Here is a 20996-nt window from a genome sequence, read left to right on the forward strand (position 1 = left end):
CTCTGATATCTTTCTCTTCTCTCTTCTACAATGATCCCTGAGCCTCGGGAGAAGTGTGATATACACATTCCATTTCGAACTGAGAAGGGGCTCTTATTCTCCACTTTGAGCAGTTTTGGATCTCTGTGTTAAATGCCATAAACTACAAAAAGAAGTTTCTCTAGCAGGGTTTTGAGATGCACTAAACTATAAATATGATGGTAAGTCATCAGGACTCTGTTAACTGCTATGCTACTTAGCAAAATAACAGTAGGCTCTCCCCTGGGGCCTGGGGTCTATCTAGCCATATCACAGGTTCTTGGCCCGTATGATGGTATCAGGTATGGGTGCTATCTTATGAAGGTGGCCTTAAATATCAGAAAGTGATTGGCTGCTTCCAAAACATTCATGTCACCGTTTCACCAGTAGGCATACCTTGCCAGCCCTGTCATTTTTGAAAACACACATAATATACAGCTGGCTAAGACTGATGACTATTTTTCTTCTCAGGTAGCACGTGCCGATACAAAGGGAGGTTCGAGGTCACTACCATTGATTTCTCTGTATTCTACAGCCTCCATATATGATGCCTTCAGCAAGAAGTTCTGGAGAATAATCAAGAGCAATGACAATAACCTATAACGATTTATGGGGGAGTTCGTGGGATCAACAACTCCAAAAAGAGGTAACTCATTCCTGGCACCAGCTTTCCATAGCCTATAAGATCTAGGAGGGGCACTGCCCTCCTATTAAAGAGTATTGCCATCTTCTATAGTGCCAGGTTTCCAGATGACTTTCTCCAAGGTCTGTAGTATTAGCTATCTTTTCCCATAATCCCTCTTCTCTCCCACCTAGCCTATTTAATTCTTCTTGCTTCAATATTTCCTACATCCCTTTGTTACCTGAATTCTAAATCTTTTTCCCTTGAACCAAATCCCCTACCCACCCAAACACTCTCCCCAGTTTCTTGGCCTCTATGGATACGCCTCATATAAAGATTCAAAGCCAACAGCCACAAACGTTAAGAAAACATGCCACGTTCTTCCTCCTGGGTCTGAGTTACCTCACTAAGAATGATTATTCCAGGCCCCATCGATTTACCTGCAAATTTCATGTCAGTTTAGATCTGTACACATTTTATATTCGTTTGTAAGTTGCTACAAACACATTAGACAGGCTTTCTACGGAGATTATGTTAAATCCCTATCAATTTTAGAACTGAAAATATTGATCAAATCCTTGGTATGATTTATCTGGCCATTGATTTAGCTCTTCTTCAGCCTCTCTGGACAGTATTTTTCACTTCTGGTGTGTGTTACTTTGTAACTGGTCATGCAACTCTAATTAGTTTATATGTTATGGTACTATAACAGCATTTAAAACAATTTAATTTTCCAGTCATTTACTGCTAGAATATAGAAAAATAGTTTTATCAACTTTGTAGGGTTCAATTTTATTCAATTCACACAGAATGTAGAAAAAATAATTTTATCAACTTTGCAGGCTTCAATTACTTCAGTTCACACATAAGTTTACATGGCCTTTATTTAATATCCTAGCTCGTGCCTTTGTGTATTCAGGCTACTGTAGCAGAAAACTATAAACTAGGCGTTTCTCATAATTCTAGAGTCTGGGTAGTAAAAGATCAAGGAGCTAGAAATTTCAGTGTTTGGTGAGGACTTGTCTCTTGGCACAGACATGGGCATCTGTGTGTGTGTGTGTGTGTGTGTGTGTGTGTGTGTGTGTGTGTGTCCCCACATGATATGCATATGCACACTTGGGGAGTGTGTTATGGGTCCATGGACGTGGATATGGAGGGCAGAGACAGAGATGAACAGTGTCACGTCTATCATACTCTGTTTTATTCCCTTGAGACTGAACGTGGCCCCAGGCTAGAAGTCAGCAAACCCCAGCAAATGTCTTGGGTCCTTCGCACATTAATAGAGATATAGATAATTATAGATTAATAGAGATATAGATTGCCATGACAAGCTTTTTATTTGGGTTCATGAGCCCGCAGCCCCAACTAAGATTCTATGGTCAACTGATGGCTTCCTGGGGAGGGAGTAAGTCAACTGTCTTTAAATGTGTGCCTTTGAGTAGGCTGAGCATGCTCAAGTGGGTGACCCCATATTCATGAGTATATGGGCAGCAAAAATAGGATTCAATGAGTTTGTTTTAAAAAAAGAGGATCTAAGAGGTGGTAAGGGAAGAAGTGTGGATGAGTATGATCAGAATAAAAAAATACATTGATGAAATTCCCAAGAAAGCTGCTACAAACACAGTTGAGCAGTGTCCTTGTCATATAATGGGTATATGTCCAGGAGTGGTGTTACTGGGTCTTTAGGTAGAACTATATCCAGTTTTCCGAAAAATTGCTAAATTGGTTTACAAAGTGGTTGTACAAGTTTGCACTCAGATAAGAAATGGAAGAGTATTCATCCTTGTCAGCATGAGCTGTCACTTGAGTTTTTGATGTTAGCCATTACAACAGATGTAAGATGAAACTCAGAGTCTTTCAATTTGCATTTCCCTGATGACTAAGGATGTTGAACATTCGTTGCATGTTTCCTAGATATTAGAGATTCCTCTGTCAAGAACTCTCTGTGTAGATCTGTAGCCCATTCTAAAACTGAGTTATTTAGTTTGTTGGTGTCTAATTTCTTGAGTTCTTTGTATATTTTGGGAAACAGCCCTTCTTAATTTTGTAAGAAACTAAAACTAGCCTTTCTGTTTCCTTCAATAAATACCATTTTAATAGATTCAGCCATGCAGAGAGTGGGGCCATTTGTTATGCAAACATGTATCCTGAATAATCTAGATATCTGAAGATGTCATAAGCCATTTTATAATTTAAGAAAAGGAAGATACTTCAGGCTTACTGTGACTGCCCCTCCATCTCTGTAGCCATCTAAGATCTGACTCAGAGCTGACTCTCTGTCTAAAGCCCTTCCTGTGAGAAAGTCCCTTTAAAATTATGCAACATCGTCTCAGGCACTTGAGGTCAAGATGCCGCAGCTACCTGCAAGTTTTTACCTACCTGCTTGCTTGTTCTACTGCCGCTTGCAAATGACAACCCAGATATAGGTTTTTGCTTTAAAAGCTCTCTGCAGAAAGTAGTCAAGGCTGCCCTGTGAGAACTATTTCTCTCTAGGCAGTCATCAGTGGGCTTAATAAATACTCTCAAATTCATAGCCTGGTGTGGTCAAGTGGTCCTTGGGTCTTTGCCCCGTGACATTAGCCTCATTGTTATTTGAATTCTTCATACAGGTTGAGCATTCCTCACCCGAGTCCTGAAAAATCTTACAAGCTGAGCATCCTTCACACAAGAACTGAATATTTGAAATCCAAAATGCTCGAAAGTCTGACACTTTTTGACCAACGAACTGACACTCAAAACTTTTTAATTTTAGAGCATTTCAGGCTTGGGATTTGGGAATGAGAAATGGTCAACTTGTGAAGTCTCTGTAAGTGGCTTTGAAAACCTTCAAATTTTGATCCAAGCATTAAGAATTAGGATAATTATATTATATTAGGAAGCATGAGTGTATGTCAGAAAGAACTCAGTCAAGAACAGAGACAAAGGTAGCTAACTGCATGTACAATATGAGTTTCCTGATGGCAGGCTGTGGGCTTGAGTGGAGGGGGCTGCCACAAACCACGTGCTCCTTAACAACAGTATCCATGGAGAAGTTACAGGGTCGCTCATGCACATGGCAGGCAGACCTCTTACATTTCTGATCTGGGGACCTTCTCCCTCTCTCTGCAGCCCCTGTGCCAATGTCCAGCATCTGTCCCAGAAATATCCCTCAGCAGAGACAAGAACTGAAGAGCTTCAGAGGTCCTGAATTGTAAGCATGCCAGTCTCCCCCAAGAGTAGAGCAATCTTCTACCTCCTTGTGTGATCCACCTCTCTTCTAGGAATGGAGACCAGTGGCAGGCAACAGCCACAGAAGGAAGACCAGAACCACACCGAGAGACAGCCCACAGCCACCGCCAGACTTCCATCCACTCACCTGCTCCTGTAGCCTCCTGTTGGCCCACACCCTGCGGCACACCATACACTCGAATGTGTCAATGTAGTTGTCCTGGTTGATGTCCTGCACGCCCCACTCCCGTTCCCGGAGAGCTGTCAGAAGTCGCTGGTTAGAGATCTCGCCCTTTAGCTTCCACTCCACATAGGTCCCATACAACCCGTCGTCATAATCCAGTTGCCTGATGAAGCTTGCCAGTTCTCTGGGGTGAGAAAATTCCGACACAAGAATGGCACTTCTGTTACTTGGAAGCCAGTCTGCGATGGTGGGAGATCCGTAATACACCGGCACGACTCCCAGCTTCAGTGGTCTCCAGAACTTCTCGGTGATGTAATCATCACAGACTGCATTCTCAAAAGCAAGGATGAACTTATACTGGGCAAGGACCCTGTAGAAGGCATCCGCATCCATAGAGGCAGGGTTTTTCAGCTGCTGAGGGAGATGTCTGTTTTGTAAACACTCGCCGTACGAATCAACTTCAATGTAAGCCATCAGCTCCCGAACATAGCTGTCCCTGTCTGACGGTGGATCACAGTCCGACTGAACATACACCAGTGGGGCCAGTTTTTGTCTCAGGTTGTTTTTAGACTGTAAAGGAACTAAGTATCTGAGTGACTTCAAGACTTCTACACTTTCCAGGTACTGTGTAGTCAGTGGCAAGTCGGAATGCCTGCTGAATGTGGCCGTATGGTTGAATAAGGTGATGACTGGCTTGTGGAAGAGTTTATAATTGTTTTTGGGGGACTCTTCATGGAAAAGGGCCCAGTCATGATGGGCTTTCCGAGGCAGAGGTAAGCTGTCTATGTTAAAGTCAGTACCTAGGAGGAGAAAATAAAATGTGAATGACTATATCTAAAGAATTCGGGCTGGAGAGATGGCTCAGTGGTTAAGAGCACTGACTGCCCTTCCAGAGGTCCTGAGTTCAATTCCCAGCAACCACATGGTGGCTCACAACCATTTGTAATGGGATCCGATGCCCTCTTCTGCTGTATCTGAAAACAGCTACAGTGTACTCACATAAATAAAATTAATAGATCTTAAAAAAAAAAAAAAAGAATCCACAGTTGGTATCTCAGGGTAAGATCATAATATAGAGGAGTCTGATATTATGAATAACAAGTGCACGTGTCAGTGCTCCTCCAAAGTTCCCAAGAAGCCAATGGTGAAGCCTACATGCCAAAACTGACTGGCAAAAGAATTATCAAATATAAGGATTGTTTCCTTCATTCCATAAAAAAGGTATTGGGGTGGGTTGCCTGGGCAGATTTATAAAGAAACATGATTCTATTGCCTTCTGCAAGTGTCTCTTCATTCCAGAGGTGCTGTCTACAAGATAGCAGGAGAAATAAAGACATCAAGATAGACAGACAGTGTCTTAACAGGAAAAGAGCAAGGAAGTCAAAATGGTGGAAAATCACTGGGCTGGCAGATGGATTGAGCAGGCTAAGTTGGAAAGGACCATGCAAGAGTTGCCTTAAGAAATATGCAGAATAGATTTTGTTTTATCCAAAATGATTGATTACAGCACAGTGCAGTTGATCAATCTTAGTCAAAATGGTAGTCAAGGGCTTTTAAAGACAAATGCACTGATAATAGTTCTATGTTACAGACCGATGCAGGGATAGGCACGGACTAACAAGTACATCAAAATTAAAGAGGCATAACAAGCTTATAATGAGGAGTGACTCTGGCTTCCATGGGATTAATTAAAAAACTTTTGAAATATGATAATATGCAGATAGACATAATGGATGTGGTGAGCAGTTACTTCCTGACCATTCAGGAAAAACTAATTTCTATGACTAAGGAAGACAAATTAAGACTTTATCACAATGTGGAATTTCTGAATGCTTCTGACAAGGATACTGTGAACAATGGCTTGAGGTTTTTAAACATTAGTGTAAGGACAGAGCAATACCAAAACTACACACTACACACCTACACACACCTACACACACACACACACACACACACACACACACACACACACACACACACACACACACATATAAAGAAAAAAAATAATACTCCATCTTCCACCATCTACTAGGGAGTTAAAATGCACCAAATAACTATAGCACTATGAAACATAGTCTTTGTTGGGCTCATAAAAAATTAGTTACTCAAGACGAGCTCAAATAGACACCAACTCTCTGATGTCAACATTACATCAGTGAGACGTCAGATGAGACTGAATGTCTCATCCTGGAGCTGCCCACTCACAACCTACTGAGCTCATGTGGCAGGCAGGATGAGAGTCCTCTGGGACACCCTGCACCGTCAAGCCAACAGTCCAAGGACCCCATTAACTATGTGGAGTTTAACCCTCCCTTCACTGGTAGACAGTATCCAAAGTGGAGGGACCAACACTTACAGAGGAAGCAGACAGCCCATACCTGGCTGAATGAGGGGTATGACCATGACGGAACATTTCCAGGAATAGGTACCCCATGTTAGTGGGATGGATACACAAGAGGGTCCCAGGTGATCTGGTGATCTGCTCCCCATCAAGTGAACGATCCCCTACGTGCTACAGACTGATGGGGGGACCCAAAGCAGAACCAACTTTGTGCTTTGTGCCTACTGTACCAATGTTGCTCACTAGTTCTCTCCTGTTCAATAATTCCACACTGTGTGAAACCACCCCCGTGTCATCCCAATGACACACTAAGCAGGTGCTCTTGAGCCCTGTCATACAGATAGCTTTTCTTAATGGTGACTCAAAGAATTTTAAAAAGTGGGGGCATTAGATTAAGTCAGAGGAGATATACTGAACACAAAGAATTTGCCAAAAAAAGAAAAAAAAAACACGTCTATCTTAGTAATGGGCTGTGCCCTCGATCACTAGCAAGACTGACCTGCATGTGTTAAGTTGGTACCGGCTATCTTTGATATTAAGCATCGAAAAGCATTCTCCCCCAGGCACTTGAAATGTAACATATATGGTCTAGAAAGAGAGTCTGATGGGGTTGTTCACAGAGGTTAATAACTATCAACACAGAAAGGGGGGACAAGAAGGAAAATCTGGGAAGAAAGGCAGTTCACCATAATGAAGCTTCTACTGCTCAAACGGGCTTAGTCTTGTAGCAGCCATAATAAGTGGAGACGTGGTTCAAAGCCATACCATTGGAGGCTAAAGGGATATGTGATTATAATAAGTGAGATCCAAACCATGCACAGGCCGCACTTCTTCTCCCAGCATTTGTACGGCTGAGGGATCCTATAGCCCTTGGAAGGCTGAGGACTCCTGGTGTTCAGAAAGTCTAAACATCTTAGGTAGCACATGAGAGGCTGAGGTAGGAGGACCAAGAGTTCAGGGTCATGCTAGACTACATAATGAGATCCTGTTTTAAAAAGAGAATAGAAAAAGAATACGAACACACACAGAGAAGTCAACAATTAACTGTTGGGTCAGTCACAGAGGTTTTGAGCAAGCAATTCCTACCGGCTGGCTCTCCACGGCTAACAGCTCGGTCATACATGACAGACTCTTAATCCAGGTCAAAGTGGGACAACACAACAAGAATACAGAGCAGTGGAGAGAATGGAGGAAGCCTAGGGTCTGTGAGGTCCTGACTGGATATATTGTTGACATTGGCTTGGCCATACTGAGGATCATGGGAAATCCACACTAAGGATCCTCAGTCCCATTGGGAAGTGGCAAAGCCTTCCCTTCTAGTCCGTATGTAGATGTTGATAGTGTGTGCAGAAAATGTCCTCCGTAGCCTTCTCCCCTTGGACATTTGTGGCTGGGTGGCAGAGACTGATCCTGACCAAGATTGGCTAAACCTGTCTAATACCATGAACCCGACCCCTTTGTCTTCTGTACACAATAATCTCGTCTCCTAGTTCAGTTCTAGGCCAATAAACCCGTCCCTCTGCTCTGCTCGATGTCAGTCATTCCACCCCTCGGTCCTGCTCTGTATCATAAACACAACGAACTTCTGGGTTGCTGTGGTGTTTTTCAGCAGAGATCCAAGACTACCGGATCTCAGCACCTCTGTGTGTCTGTCTAGTGTTGCTGTTGTTGTTGCTGTTGCTGTTGTTGTTGTTTTGCTTTGTTTTTTGTTCAATCCCTCTCTTCCCAGTCAAACGCGTCTGTGGAGCCTTGGTGTGTACATCTGATCAGGAGCACAGGAACCACAGAGCTTCCTCCAGTGTTCCCAGGCTGAGCGGAGTCTGAGAGTTAACTCTGCTTGTCCACATAACCGAAGCGCGGCAGGAAGTAAGGACAGATGCACCAAGACTTCTGTGAGCACTAGGCGCATCCACTCCGGTTGTTTTGGGAGTACAAAAGGAACTGAAGCAAGCCTGCTATTCATTACAAGTGTATTGTGGGGCTGGAGAGATGGCTCAGCCATTAAGAGCACTGACTGCTCTTCCAGAGGTCCTGAGTTCAATTCCCAGCAACCGCATGGTGGCTCACAACCATCTGTAATGAGATCTGATGCCCTCTTCTGGTGTGTCTGAAGACAGCTGCAGTGTATCTACATACATACAATAAATAAATCTTTAAAAAAATACATCACAGAATCTAAGCAAAACTATTTATATTTGTGTATTAAGAAGTAACACACACAGCTGGACATGATAGAAAACGCCAGTCATCTCAGTGAGAGATATCGCTTTCACGGAGAGAAAAGTTAAGGGACCTAACTTCCCAGAAACACTTTCCATGTTTGCAGTTTTACAGCACAAAACTCGGTAACTTCCCCGAGACACACACAAAACATATAACACAAGGACAAATCCCTAAGCACAAACATCACATTCAGTAAGTCTTCTGTTGATGGTCTCAAGCCAAAATTCTCTAGGGAACAATTTTTCAAACGTCACTTTGCTTCTATAAGCTACTGTCCTAGGCCCACGCTTAAGACAGAAACCACTCGGAAACGGTAAAACCAGAACCACCCCAGATCTCAAAGACTAAGAGAACATCACAGCCTACAGCAGCTCCACCATTCTAAATGGGAGTGGCTGGAAACAAAATGAATGACTTAACTTCAACTCCAGGGTAATGTCTATTATAAGAGTGAGGCTGAGTGAGGCAATGGGAATACAAATATTTTCATAAAATAAGGACAATCCATAAAAATGTGAAATATACATACATACATATATATGTATATATTATATATATATTCATTCACTAGTTTATACAGTTACTTCTACTGCCTTTTACATTTAACAGCTTTGAACTCAAAACAGTTACTTTATGTTTACTGACTATTGATACATTTATTAGGGCCTATAAACAGCTGCTGATGAACAGAACTTAAGTGCTAAAAAAAGAGAGCACCCTAAAGGGAATTGCAGTTAGGACTAAACATTGATGGTGGTGAATCCTGCCAGACTGCTGACACAGAGACTGATTTGCAACAGCAATAAGAGGAGAGACAGGCTTTACGGGATGTGTTTATGGGATGCCCCCACCCCCGTTTATGTGGCCCATGGACATTTTTCACCGTCCCCACAAAAAGTGGAGAAAACAGAAGACACTTATTCACCCTACTTTAGTCTCAAAGGTTCAAGAATTTAGCAAGAACTAAAAAAGCCAGATGAGGAACAGGAATCAGACTGGACAGTGGCAGAAGTCTAGAATGATGGCTGACCCCACCATGGTGCTGATTCTAGGGAATGAATGAATGAATGAATGAATGAGCATGAATGAGTGAGTCTGGACACACTAAAGTACTCCTACAAAAAATAGACACCAATGTTAGCATTCCAGCAATACAGTAAACCCAGCCTGCTTAGAAAGATGGCATAGCTTAACCTGAATGTCAGGGCGTGCTTCCCAAAGTAGCTCCCGAACTTAACACCTATTTAAGAACAACAAAATATCCCTACCACAAAGCTACATATCCTGTAAAAACTCAGTACTACCAAAATTACTCAAGAACGAGAATTAAAACTTTCTAAGACAGGCAGTGTAGAACAAAGGGCAGCCCAGTGTGGTATTGTTCTCTGAGTCCATTTATTGCTACTTTAAATCCTTTTCCTGTGAATTTTCTTGACTTGTCCGCACCGCATCAGGTCATTTCATTTTCGAAATGATGTCAGGGTAAGAATCCTGTTACTGAAAGCTAAATTCTGAACACTGGAGTAGCTACATGCACCTCAGTAGAAACCAGTCTCTCTAGCCAATTCAGAGCGGGCTCTGACAGGACACTTGACTAAGAGAGTCGTTCAACTATCTACTGAGCCCCATTCCTCCCTCTCCCACTAATTCTCTCCAAGTGCCCCTTTGCCTGCCCCTAAATCAATTCACCGTCTCGCAGTCACCTTCCCTCAATTACACACATTCATTAAGTATGCCTAGTCCGCCAGCCACAAAAATTCCTCAAACTCCTTACTGAGCCTGTGCTGAGGGCCAGTCCTCTTCCTAATAGGTGCATGACCCAAGGCAAAGGAAAAATAGATTCTCTCACACCACATGCTTAAATATTTTAAAGGCTAAAGATCTTTCTAACAAGCTATCCAATGTTCTCTTTCACCTTTGTATATAACTTTATGATTACTACTGTGCACACACATGCATGTATGAAAAGTAGTACAAGGCACGTATTTCAAACAATTTTTAATATAGTAATATATGCCCCCTAATCCTAGCACACGGACACTGAGGTAGGAAGATCGAAAGTTCAAGGCCAGTCTAAGCTACATAGCAAGAGAAAGTAGCTTAGATTACACATGATACCTGCCTTTAAAAAAAAAATGTCACGCATGTCTGTCAGTCTGTCATCCCAGCCTTCAGAATGCTAGGCCAGAAGGACTAAAAGTTTATGACTAGCCTGGGCTACATAGAGAGATCCTGTCTCAGAAAGCTAATGCCAAAAATCACTTTTGTCAAAGATTTTTCTCTTTAGAGTCTTGTTGGTAGGAGGTGACAAAAACAGAGGGGAGTGTGTTCACATTAATACTATCAACTTGACCAAATCCAGAATCACCTGGAAGACAAACTGGTAGGCTTTCGCTCTCTCTTGGTGACACAGACACAGGCTAGATGAGACCAGATTAAAGGTAAGTAAAGGCAGGTTTATTAGGAAACAGCTCTCAGATGGGTGCACCAGTCTCACAGGTGGAGACAGTGAGGTCCCAAGCCCAGGCTAAAGCAAGAGGGTTTTACAGATCTGAGGTGAGCAGTGATATCAGGTCAGCTAGGAGCTGGGATTGTGCCCATACGTGGTCAAAAACTGAGCCCCTGAGTGGCCACTCTTGGGTGGGTTTCTCAAAACTCAGAGACCAGGAGTTATGACGTTAGCATGGAGTTTTCTCCATGCAGGCAGAGTTGGGAAAAGAGGACAGATGGGGTTTTCTAGCTATGCAGGGGTTCCAAGCAAACACAATCTCTTGTTGTGTCTGTGAGGAGTCTCCAGGCTGGGTCAGCTGGGGTGGGATGTCTGTGAGGAGCACCATTCCATGGGCTGGAGTCCAAAGCAGACTGAGAAGGAAAGGTGGAGCTAGGCACTGGTGTGCACCTCTCTGCCCCTCTGTGTGGATGCAGTGCGAGCCGCTGTCTCCAGTTCCTGCCACTGTGACGTCACCACTGTGGCGTCACCACTGTGGCGTCACCACTGTGATGTCACCACTGTGATGTCGCCACTGTGATGTCACCACTGTGATGTCACTGCTGTGATAACTGTAGCCTTGGACTGGGAACCAAATGACCCTTTCTTCCTTAAGTCGCCCCTGTCAGATTTCGTCTTCTAGCGATGAAGAAAGCACCTTACTCACCTTTCATTCCCCTGGGCTGCCACAGGTGAACAGCCATCTTCCTTCCCTCCCACTGCTCAGAGGTTTCCAGAAGCACCTCAGTCCGTGTAAAATGAATCCATTGCTTTTCCGTTGGCTCTCACGATCAGGCTTCCTGCGTTCCGCCCTCCAACGTGGCTAATTACCATGTTTGGCAGATCGGTAGTCACTCTTTACATTGCAGTCATCGTCATGCAGATTATATTCACACTTCAACCAGAGAGCGCTTTTCTTAAACAAGAAGCTACTAATTGAGCCTAATTTTTTGATTACTAAGCTTTCTATGTAGTCGTCAGTAGTTCAGCGCCAGTCTCTTAGACTAGTCAGAAATAATTACTCGTTTCTTTCTTCTGCGGCGACTGTGTGCATGCGTCGGGCTCTAATTTGAATTTCACCCAGTGGTTTAACATTTACATCAGCACCAGAAGATGCCCCGGGGCTCGTTTTGTTCCTCTTTGAAGAGCCAGAGCTTTAGTTTAATGTGTAGGTGGCTCGACCCAGTGCCTCCGAGCTCTGTAGGAATGGTTGCTGTCTGCTTGCTTTTGCTGTCTCCACATTTGCGGACTGCAATTGAGCAGCAAGGATGCGGCTCATAGAAGGAGAAGGATGCTAGCAGGACTTTAATGTTCTTATACATTTTATTTCTTTAGTGTGTGTGTGTGTGTGTGTGTGTGTGTGTGTGTGTGTGTTTACACTGCACTAGCAGGCACACTCCTTCGTGCATGGGAAGAAGGCACGCTTGTGCCATGCCACACACATGTAAATTAAAGGGGACAGCTCACAGGAGCCAGTCTTGCACCAGGTAGGACCAGGGAATCAATCACTAGAAGATGAAATCTGACAGGGGCGACTTAAGGAGAAAGGGTCATTTGGCTCTCAGTCCAAAGCTACAGTTATCACAGTGGTGACGTCACAGTGGTGACATCACAGCGGTGACGTCACAGCGGTGACGTCACAGTGGCAGGAACTGGAGACAGCGGCTCGCACTGCATCCACACAGAGGGGCAGAGAGGTGCATACCTGTGCCTAGCTCCACCTTTCCTTCTCAGTCTGCTTTGGACTCCAGCCCATGGAATGGAGCTCCTCACAGACATCCCACCCCAGCTGACCCAGCCTGGAGACTCCTCACAGACACAACAAGAGATTGTGTTTGCTTGGAGCCCCTGCATAGCTAGAAAACCCCATCTGTCCTCTTTCCCCCAACTCTGCCTGCATGGAGAAAACTCCATGCTAACGTCATAACTCCTGGTCTCCGAGTTTTGAGAAACCCACCCAAGAGTGGCCACTCAGGGGCTCAGTTTTTGACCACGTATGGGCACAATCCCAGCTCCTAGCTGACCTGATATCACTGCTCACCTCAGATCTGTAAAACCCTCTTGCTTTAGCCCGGGCTTGGGACTTCACTGTCTCCACCTGTGAGACTGGTGCACCCATCCGAGAGTTGTTTCCTAATAAACCTGCCTTTACTTACCTTTAATCTGGTCTAATCTAGCCTGTATCTGTGTCACCAAGAGAGAGCAAAAGCCTACCAGTTTGTCTTCCAGGTGATTCTGGATTTGTTCAAGTTGACAATATTAACCTGAACGCCCTCCCCTCTGTTTCCGGCTCACACAGCTAGACGTTAGATTCTGTGGCCTGCATTTCCACCCCATGAGATCAACAGGTACATGTGACCACAAAAATAAATAGCAAATTGGAGAGATATTGGTGCAACAAATCACTTGTCTTGTGAAATTTTTTATGACCTTATTTCTTGGGTAAGTCTTAGGTTAATTTTCCATGATACTATTTCACCGCAAGTGAGTCTATTACAGTGCTACCTCGTTAAAATAACACAATGCAATAAAAATATAAGCAATGCTTTAGGACTCAGCTATTCTTTGCAAAAATTTATAAAGTCGGTGATTTGAGAAAGAATTATTAAGTTATAGGCAAGGAAACTGAGGCCAAAACTGTTATGCTCTTAGCTTTGAAATGAAAGACCATTTGCTGGGTTGTAAATTCTTGGTTATTCCATGCTGACCCTGTTGGTATCAGGAACCGGCTTTATGGTTGGTTACAGATCGACTTCGAACCCAGGGATGGTGGTGACCTCACCCATAGGCAGTTACCTTACAGCCTAAATAAAAGGGAGACCCTCTTGACCTCTCTTTTCTCCCTTCATCTCCATCGCCCCCGTTTGCTCCCTTCCCCAACAATAAACCTCTCTGCCGTGGAACTACATTGGCCCTGTGCGGTCTGTCTGGATGGGAGCTGCAATTCTATCACAACAGACCTAACTTGCCTAAGTGTTGACCCTCAGCCTGCAGCCATGAAGAAATACCAAGTTTCATTCTGAACCCATGCGAAATCCTGATGTTATAACTGGCAGCTAAATCAACAACCCAAACATACTAAGTTTGTCTGAGAATTCTCTGCACGAGTCAAATGTAAAAGTAAGCAACCGATAAAATTTTGCTTAAACAAGAAAAAATTTCTGACTTGCTGGTGCTTGAAATTTTTCCATATGCATTTTTTTTTGTTTTGCTTCAAACTATTTGGTTGTTTAAAAAAAATACGTAAATATTGAATGGAAAAGTAGGTACCTTTCAGAGGCAAATCTGATAGTCTATATCAACATTCTGATGAATATACTGACCTAGAGTTCAGACAGAGAAGGAATAGCACATACAGGCAAAGACCAAGTGTGTTCCTAGTAACTGTTACAGGTTGATCTGGGCATCCTCCAAAGACTCCTTGTGTTAAAGGCTTGGTGATCTGCCCGCCATTAGCCCGTAATGGTGAAACCATCGAGGTATGGGGCCTAGTAGAAGGACACTAGAGAGAAAACCCATGGAGCGTGGAGTAGGCCTGGCCCTCCTCTCTGCTTCCTCGCTGTCAGGAGGTCAGAAAATTTGCTCCCCACCAACTTCCTGTGCTGTGTTAGCACAGCCAAAACAGAAAGGAGGCAATGGCCATTGCGGGGTATTTCCTCCTCCTGTTTACCTCAAGGATTTTGTCAAAGGGTAGACGTCTGACTGACACAGCTTAGCACAAGCAGGCAAGGTGCGCAGGAGGAGGGTTAGGCAAGGCTGCAAGCCCAGCCCGTGAAAGGATGCATCAGAGCTCTGAAACAACATGGTGTGAAAATGCTTAAATGTACATACATGTGTGTGCGTGTACGAGTCATGTGTGTGTGTGTGCGTGCGCGCGACTCGGTTCCATAAAATACACAAATCTACATGCCAAATGGTTTTACAGTAAAACTCTGAAAGCCCTGAATGTAACCGGGATGTGGCTCATAAAAGGTAAAGTTTCATTGTTTCCTGGGAGATTGCTTTTACTGTTTAAATGTTTCTACAGTGATACACGCTCAGGCACTATCGGTCTAATTTTTCAATACCAGAAATTTATAGAGAAAGACAAAGAAAAGCATAAGAAAGCCTCGGAAACTTAGTAAAGTGTGGACGAGCTCACATACGTTCCTAAAACTGCCACCTGGTCCCCACTGCTGCTTAAGAAATACTGCCTCTGGCAGCCGGCCTGCCCGCTTGTAAGATTATCTTGGAGCATAATTTATATGGGAGTTTGTGTGGTACAGTAAACGGCCAGGGGTCTCGGAGGGGGAAGGCCTCCTCGGCATCAGCAGACCAGCAGGTGGAACCATCTGCTAATTTCCAGCTAAGGGATTACTTCAGATGCAAATGAAGAGTAACACAACTTCTCAGAAGTCCTGCTAGAAAAATGTCTTGCAATTCAGCTTAAAAATCAGCTAGAGCCTAGCAGTGGTGGCACATGCCTTTAATCCCAGCCCTTGGGAGGCAGAGGCAGGTGGATCTCTGTGAGTTCAAGGCCAACCTGGTCAAGTTCCAGAACAGCCAGAACTCTGTCTTGAAAACCAAGCAAACAAAACAAGGTTAGATTTTTTTTTTTTTAATTAAGCAGCTGACATCAAAATAAGGAAGCTGGAGCCTATGAAACTATGTTCCTTACCTTGACATAATAAGATCTCATAATTTAATATATTCATCTGACTGCTTTTGATTGGGTACTTCTTTTCAATATTTTAAAAACCAATGTTTTAAAATAGCATGGAGGAAGACAGAAAAGTAATTAAAGCATAATATGCACAAAAAAACTAAGTTACAAGAAGTTTAAAAAAAAAAAAAACAGCTGGCTGAAGTCAGGTGATGCTTATGCACCCAGCAAATACCCTAATTCTTACTCTGGTTTCCAAACAGAGCCTCTCCAAGCTCCTATCCCTGGTCCCCTGGTGTTTATTGTAGTACTTCCTAAAGGACAATACAGTGGCCAATTAATTCCAATTTACCCAGAATGCAGATTTTCCCATTGAAAATCTTGTTTGTCAGATTAGATCCATTCATGCTATAAGAAAATATCACTGTAACCCATCAGCGTAAACAGGCAATACATGTCTAGGAACATGTAACATAAACAGGGAGTGCCATGAACAAGAACCTGTGAACATAAACAGGTAGTATATGTAAGAAAGCTTTAAAAAAACCAAACAAACAAACAAATGTGGAGCTGACTGCTAGCGAACCCTGCACTTTGAAAGCTGAAACAGGGGGATGGTTTAAAGCCAGCCTGGGCCACACAGCAAGATCATGTCTAAAAACAAGTCATTTAAAATAAAAAATTAACTAAAGTCAGAGCTACCATGCGACTTAGCAATCCCTCCGCTGGCCACATACCACGACGGACACGAAGGTGAAATCGGTGTGTCAATGTGACACCTACACTTCCACGCCTATTGCAGCCCTACTCACGACCCTCAGGGAACGTAAGCAGCCTGAGCGTGCATCGGCTAACGACGGCAAAGGGTGACGTCACCTGTAGCATAGGTGCACCGAGAGCTCATTTTGCCAAATGGCATAAGCCAGGCAGGAGGCAGAAAGAGCTAGCTCACGTGCAGAAACTTTTCATCCCAAAGATGTTTCAAGTCGCCCAGTGGCTACTGATGGCTGGGGAGAACTGGGGAGGGAGAAATGGGAAAAGCTAAGGGACGGGATACCAGGCCACAGAAGGAGCCCAGCTGTACCGCGTGGCACAGCAAAGGGGGAAAGGGCATTTTTAACAATAACAGTGTTTTGCGCTGTGTTTTAAGGAGCTGGGTAAGATTTTTTTCATTTTTCTGGTTAAACGTGAAGAAGTTTCAGGTGACCTTCAGTATACAGATGCGGCCTTTGAACATCTGGATTTGAGATGTTCCCTTGCCCACTCCGAGGCCATGATTCTAACACACCCCAGAGGACTGGTATGCCCCGCACATAGCTGGCATCTGAGGCTGGAACTGATGAAATCCTCCTCGTTGCTGTAGCCAGAGAGAGCGTGCAGCAGCCACGGGAGGGATGCCGTTGTCTGCTGAAGGTAACAATGGAAGAGGAAAGCAGAGCAAACCTAACTGGCCCGGAAGGACCCTTCTGTGAACTTGCACCGAAAATGTCTCGAGTGAAACAGCCAGAAGAATCTCACTGGATACATATTTGGCAAGGGCTAAGGCTTGGGAGCGTATGGGTGTGTGCGAGCGCATACATTTCTATGTGCCAAAAGTCTTGCCGGTTCCTGTTAGCCGACAGAGCGGCTCTTCGCGCCGCACCAATAGAGCCAAACATCTTCCCAGAGTTATTTCCCGCCTGGGAAATGGAAAGCCGTTGGATGGCCTCTCCCACCTAACGCTATGTAACAAAGCCTAGTACACAGTAGAGACCCTGGCCCAGTAAAACATCAGAGCCAATTTGAGCCTCTGTAACCTGAGCTGAACTGGCACTCGGGGGCCCAACACAGTGCCGTGTGCCCAAGCTAGATCCTTCAGGCCAGAAGCCTGTTCCTGATGACCAACCCTAATAGCCACTGTGCTCAGATTTCCAACCGCACCAGTGGTCCCCTCTGCCCAATAATGTACAGTGGACAGCCGCTGGGTGTTATGGGTTGGGTCATCTGGATGCCAAATGGTGAAAAACGAAACCTCCCCCAGTACCTCACAGTTAGTGCTTGGGAAAATAACGGCACCACAGAGATATCATTGTTTCTACACAAAAGGAATTAGAGGATTCGAACGTGCAGATGACGTTATGAGAAAAGTACCACATGCGCTGATCCAAGGTGAGGAAATTAAGATAGGATAACATGAAGTCAGAAGGAGCAGGAGACAGACAGTCCTGAGTCTGTTGTCATCTACAGCGCAGTTAGACCTGAGCCAAGATGAAGTACACGGAATCATATTTTTCACATATTATAAACCTGCTTCCTGGCAGGTAGGGTAAAGAGGGTGTGGTGATTTCGCTTTATTAAATGGCTTTGGCTGAAAGGGGAAAACCTAGAGTTAGCAGATAATAAAAGTCAAGAGGGTTCATCTAGAACATCACCATTGGACCGGCTATAAACATGGTGAGCATCGCCAGGTGACGTCGAAAGCCCGGCTACTCAAACACTCAAGATGGCTGCTCAGGCATCCAGCACTCACAGCTCAGGGTGGACCTGAATCTGCTGCTTCCTGAGTTCGGATGCACAGACTGGATACCAAGTATCAAGTCTCAGGCACCACGCAGTAAAAGAAGACGTTTGAGGTTAACACATGAACGTGGACTAAGAAACAATCTGTTAAGGTTAAACCCTATCCTGACTGAACACACACTTCCACTTTCTTCTGTCTTAAGAACAGGGGCTGTAAACATCTGCAGTCGTCATGAAACTCTCGGCCCCTTTGAAACTGCCCATTACCGAGTCAGTTTTTTTAATGGTGCCTCACCATGTCTTCAAAGACATTAGAGACGAGGCCAAAGAAAACGGAAGTGAGACGCTAAGAATTTCGAGTAGGTCAGCTGTGAAGTAGTGAGAAGGCCTCAGAGGCTGAGACAGAAGGCGCTACACGCCTACTTCACTTCTGCTCAGTCTTGCAATACAGAGGGCGAGAGCCGGGTCCTCTGTCACTCACAGGCCGCAGCCTGAGATGCTTGGCTGTCATGAGTGTCACTCTAGGGCTGAGCAGAGCCACGGTGCAAAGTCTGCCCTGCTATTCGAAAGATGTATTCTGTACCTGATCCTTTCCTGGCAATTGTCACATCTCTGTTTCTCCATCTCAAGACTGTGTTTAGTGAGAAAAGGGCTCTGTGAATGAGAGAATGAAAAAGTCACTTCCTAGGTACACGATTTCATAATAGTTTTGTCTTCTCATTTGTTTACACTTTTTTCAAAAATGAAAGTGCTGATCATGTGTTATAGATTAAGTGTGCTCCCCAAAATCTTAATTGTTAAAACCCTAACATTTTGATATTTTAAGGAGTTTCCTCTAAGAGGGAATTAGGATCATATGGGGTCACGAGAAGTAGGCAACTAGTGCCCTTCTAAAAGAAGAGAAACCACACTCTCACTCTCTACACCAAGTGTAGACTTGGCAAGGAAACAGGTAACCACAAGCCAGGAAGAGGACATTACCCAACGTGGGCTTCCCCTGCAGGGGCCTTAACCTCATGCTTCCCAGCTCAGGAACTGTGAGAAGTGAACCTTAAGTACTCAGGCTGTGGGATTTTGTAAAAGCAGCCCAAAATAAGACACCCTGCTGTCCTGGAGAACAGTTATGTCTGCTTTCTTTCCTGTTGTCGAGTTACTCTATCAAATCTCAGGACCATAGTTCATTAACTTAGTCAGCAAGAAAGTAGGTGAGCAATGTGATGATGGTGATGATGGTGGTGATGATGGTGATGATGATAATGATGATGGTGATGATGATGGTGATGGTGGTCGTGATGATGATGGTGATGGTGGTGGTGGTGACGATGGTGATGATGGTGATGATGGTGATGGTGGTGGTGGTGATGATGGTGGTGGTGATGATGGTGGTGGTAGTGATGATGATGGTGGTGTTGGTGATGATGGTGGTGGTGGTGTTGGTGATGATGGTGGTGGTGGTGGTGGTGATGATGGTGGTGGCGATGGAGATGATGATGATGATGATGATGATGATGATGTATGTATACAATGTGTACAATGCCATAATATCCCATCAAAACAGCAAGCAGATTCCAACACATACAATGCAAGTGCATCTCAAGCTCTAAAATGGAGCCTCTAACATGTGCGAGGTCTTGGGTTCAACTCCCACTGCTTATCAGTAAATAAATAAAATCAAACAAACCCAAACAGAGGAATTTGATAGAAAGATGGACTCGCCTTGTATCTATAATCGAGTAAGTGCTCGCACTAACTTTAGTTCTGGAGGAAGCACCTGGGTGAGCCAAGCTGTAATGAGTATTTACCTTGGAACACGGTTGGAGCTTTCACCCCATGCTCTAGGGGCCCAATTGCTCTAGGCTCACGGTTGCACATCCTTGCTGATCGATCACGTGATCAGGCAAATTGCTGTCTTCATGGATAGAAGATTAGCCATACTCTTACTTTTTTATTCCTAAAGGAACACATTATCTATTTCCACAGGTGTGGGTTTGTGTGTGAATGTGTATTTGTGTGTGTGGCATGTGCGTGCGTGCACACACGTGTGGACACGTGAAGCTGGCAGGCAGGATACGGGAACTCAAGACATAGGTCCACAGGAACAGCTGAAGACCTGTAGAGAGGAAAAACTACACGCCCGAAAGCAGAACACTCTGTCCCCATAACTGGCAGAAAGAAAACAGGAAAACAGGTCTACAGCACTCCTGACACACAGGCTTATAGGACAGTTTAGCCACTCTCAGAAATAGCAGAACAAAGTAACACTAGAGATAATCTGATGGCGAGAGGCAAGCGCAGGAACCCAAGCAACAGAAACCAAGACTACCTGGCACCATCGGAGCCCAATTCTCCCATCAAAACAAACATGGAATATCCAAACACACCAGAAAAGCAAGATCTAGATTCAAGATCATATTTGACCATGATGCTGGAGGACTTCAAGAAAGACGTGAAGAACTCCCTTAGAGAACAAGTAGAAGCCTACAGAGAGGAATCGAAAAAATGCCTGAAAGAATTCCAGGAAAACATAAATAAACAAGTAGAAGCCCATAGGGAGGAGACACAAAAATCCCTGAAAGAATTCCAGGAAAACACAATCAAAAAGTTGAAGGAATTAAAAAATGGAAATAGAAGCAATCAAGAAAGAACACATGGAAACAACCCTGGATATAGAAAACCAAAAGAAGAGACAAGGAGCTGTAGATACAAGCTTCACCAACAGAATACAAGAGATGGAAGAGAGAATCTCAGGAGCAGAAGATTCCATAGAAATCA

The 20996-nt window shown here is 44.2% G+C and overlaps 1 protein-coding gene across 1 annotated transcript in view; it reads right to left on the reverse strand.

The window, feature by feature from the left end:
• Fut10 (fucosyltransferase 10) overlaps window positions 1–20996 on the reverse strand; it is a 69837-nt gene that overhangs the window by 16368 nt on the left and 32473 nt on the right. Inside the window, exon 3 of the mRNA XM_032919290.1 lies at window positions 3996–4831. Coding sequence (XP_032775181.1) covers window positions 3996–4831 — 836 coding nt within the window. The remainder of the gene's footprint in view (window positions 1–3995; window positions 4832–20996) is intronic.

The sequence above is a fragment of the Rattus rattus genome, chromosome 13 (assembly GCF_011064425.1).
Source record: "Rattus rattus isolate New Zealand chromosome 13, Rrattus_CSIRO_v1, whole genome shotgun sequence".
NCBI lineage: Eukaryota > Metazoa > Chordata > Mammalia > Rodentia > Muridae > Rattus > Rattus rattus.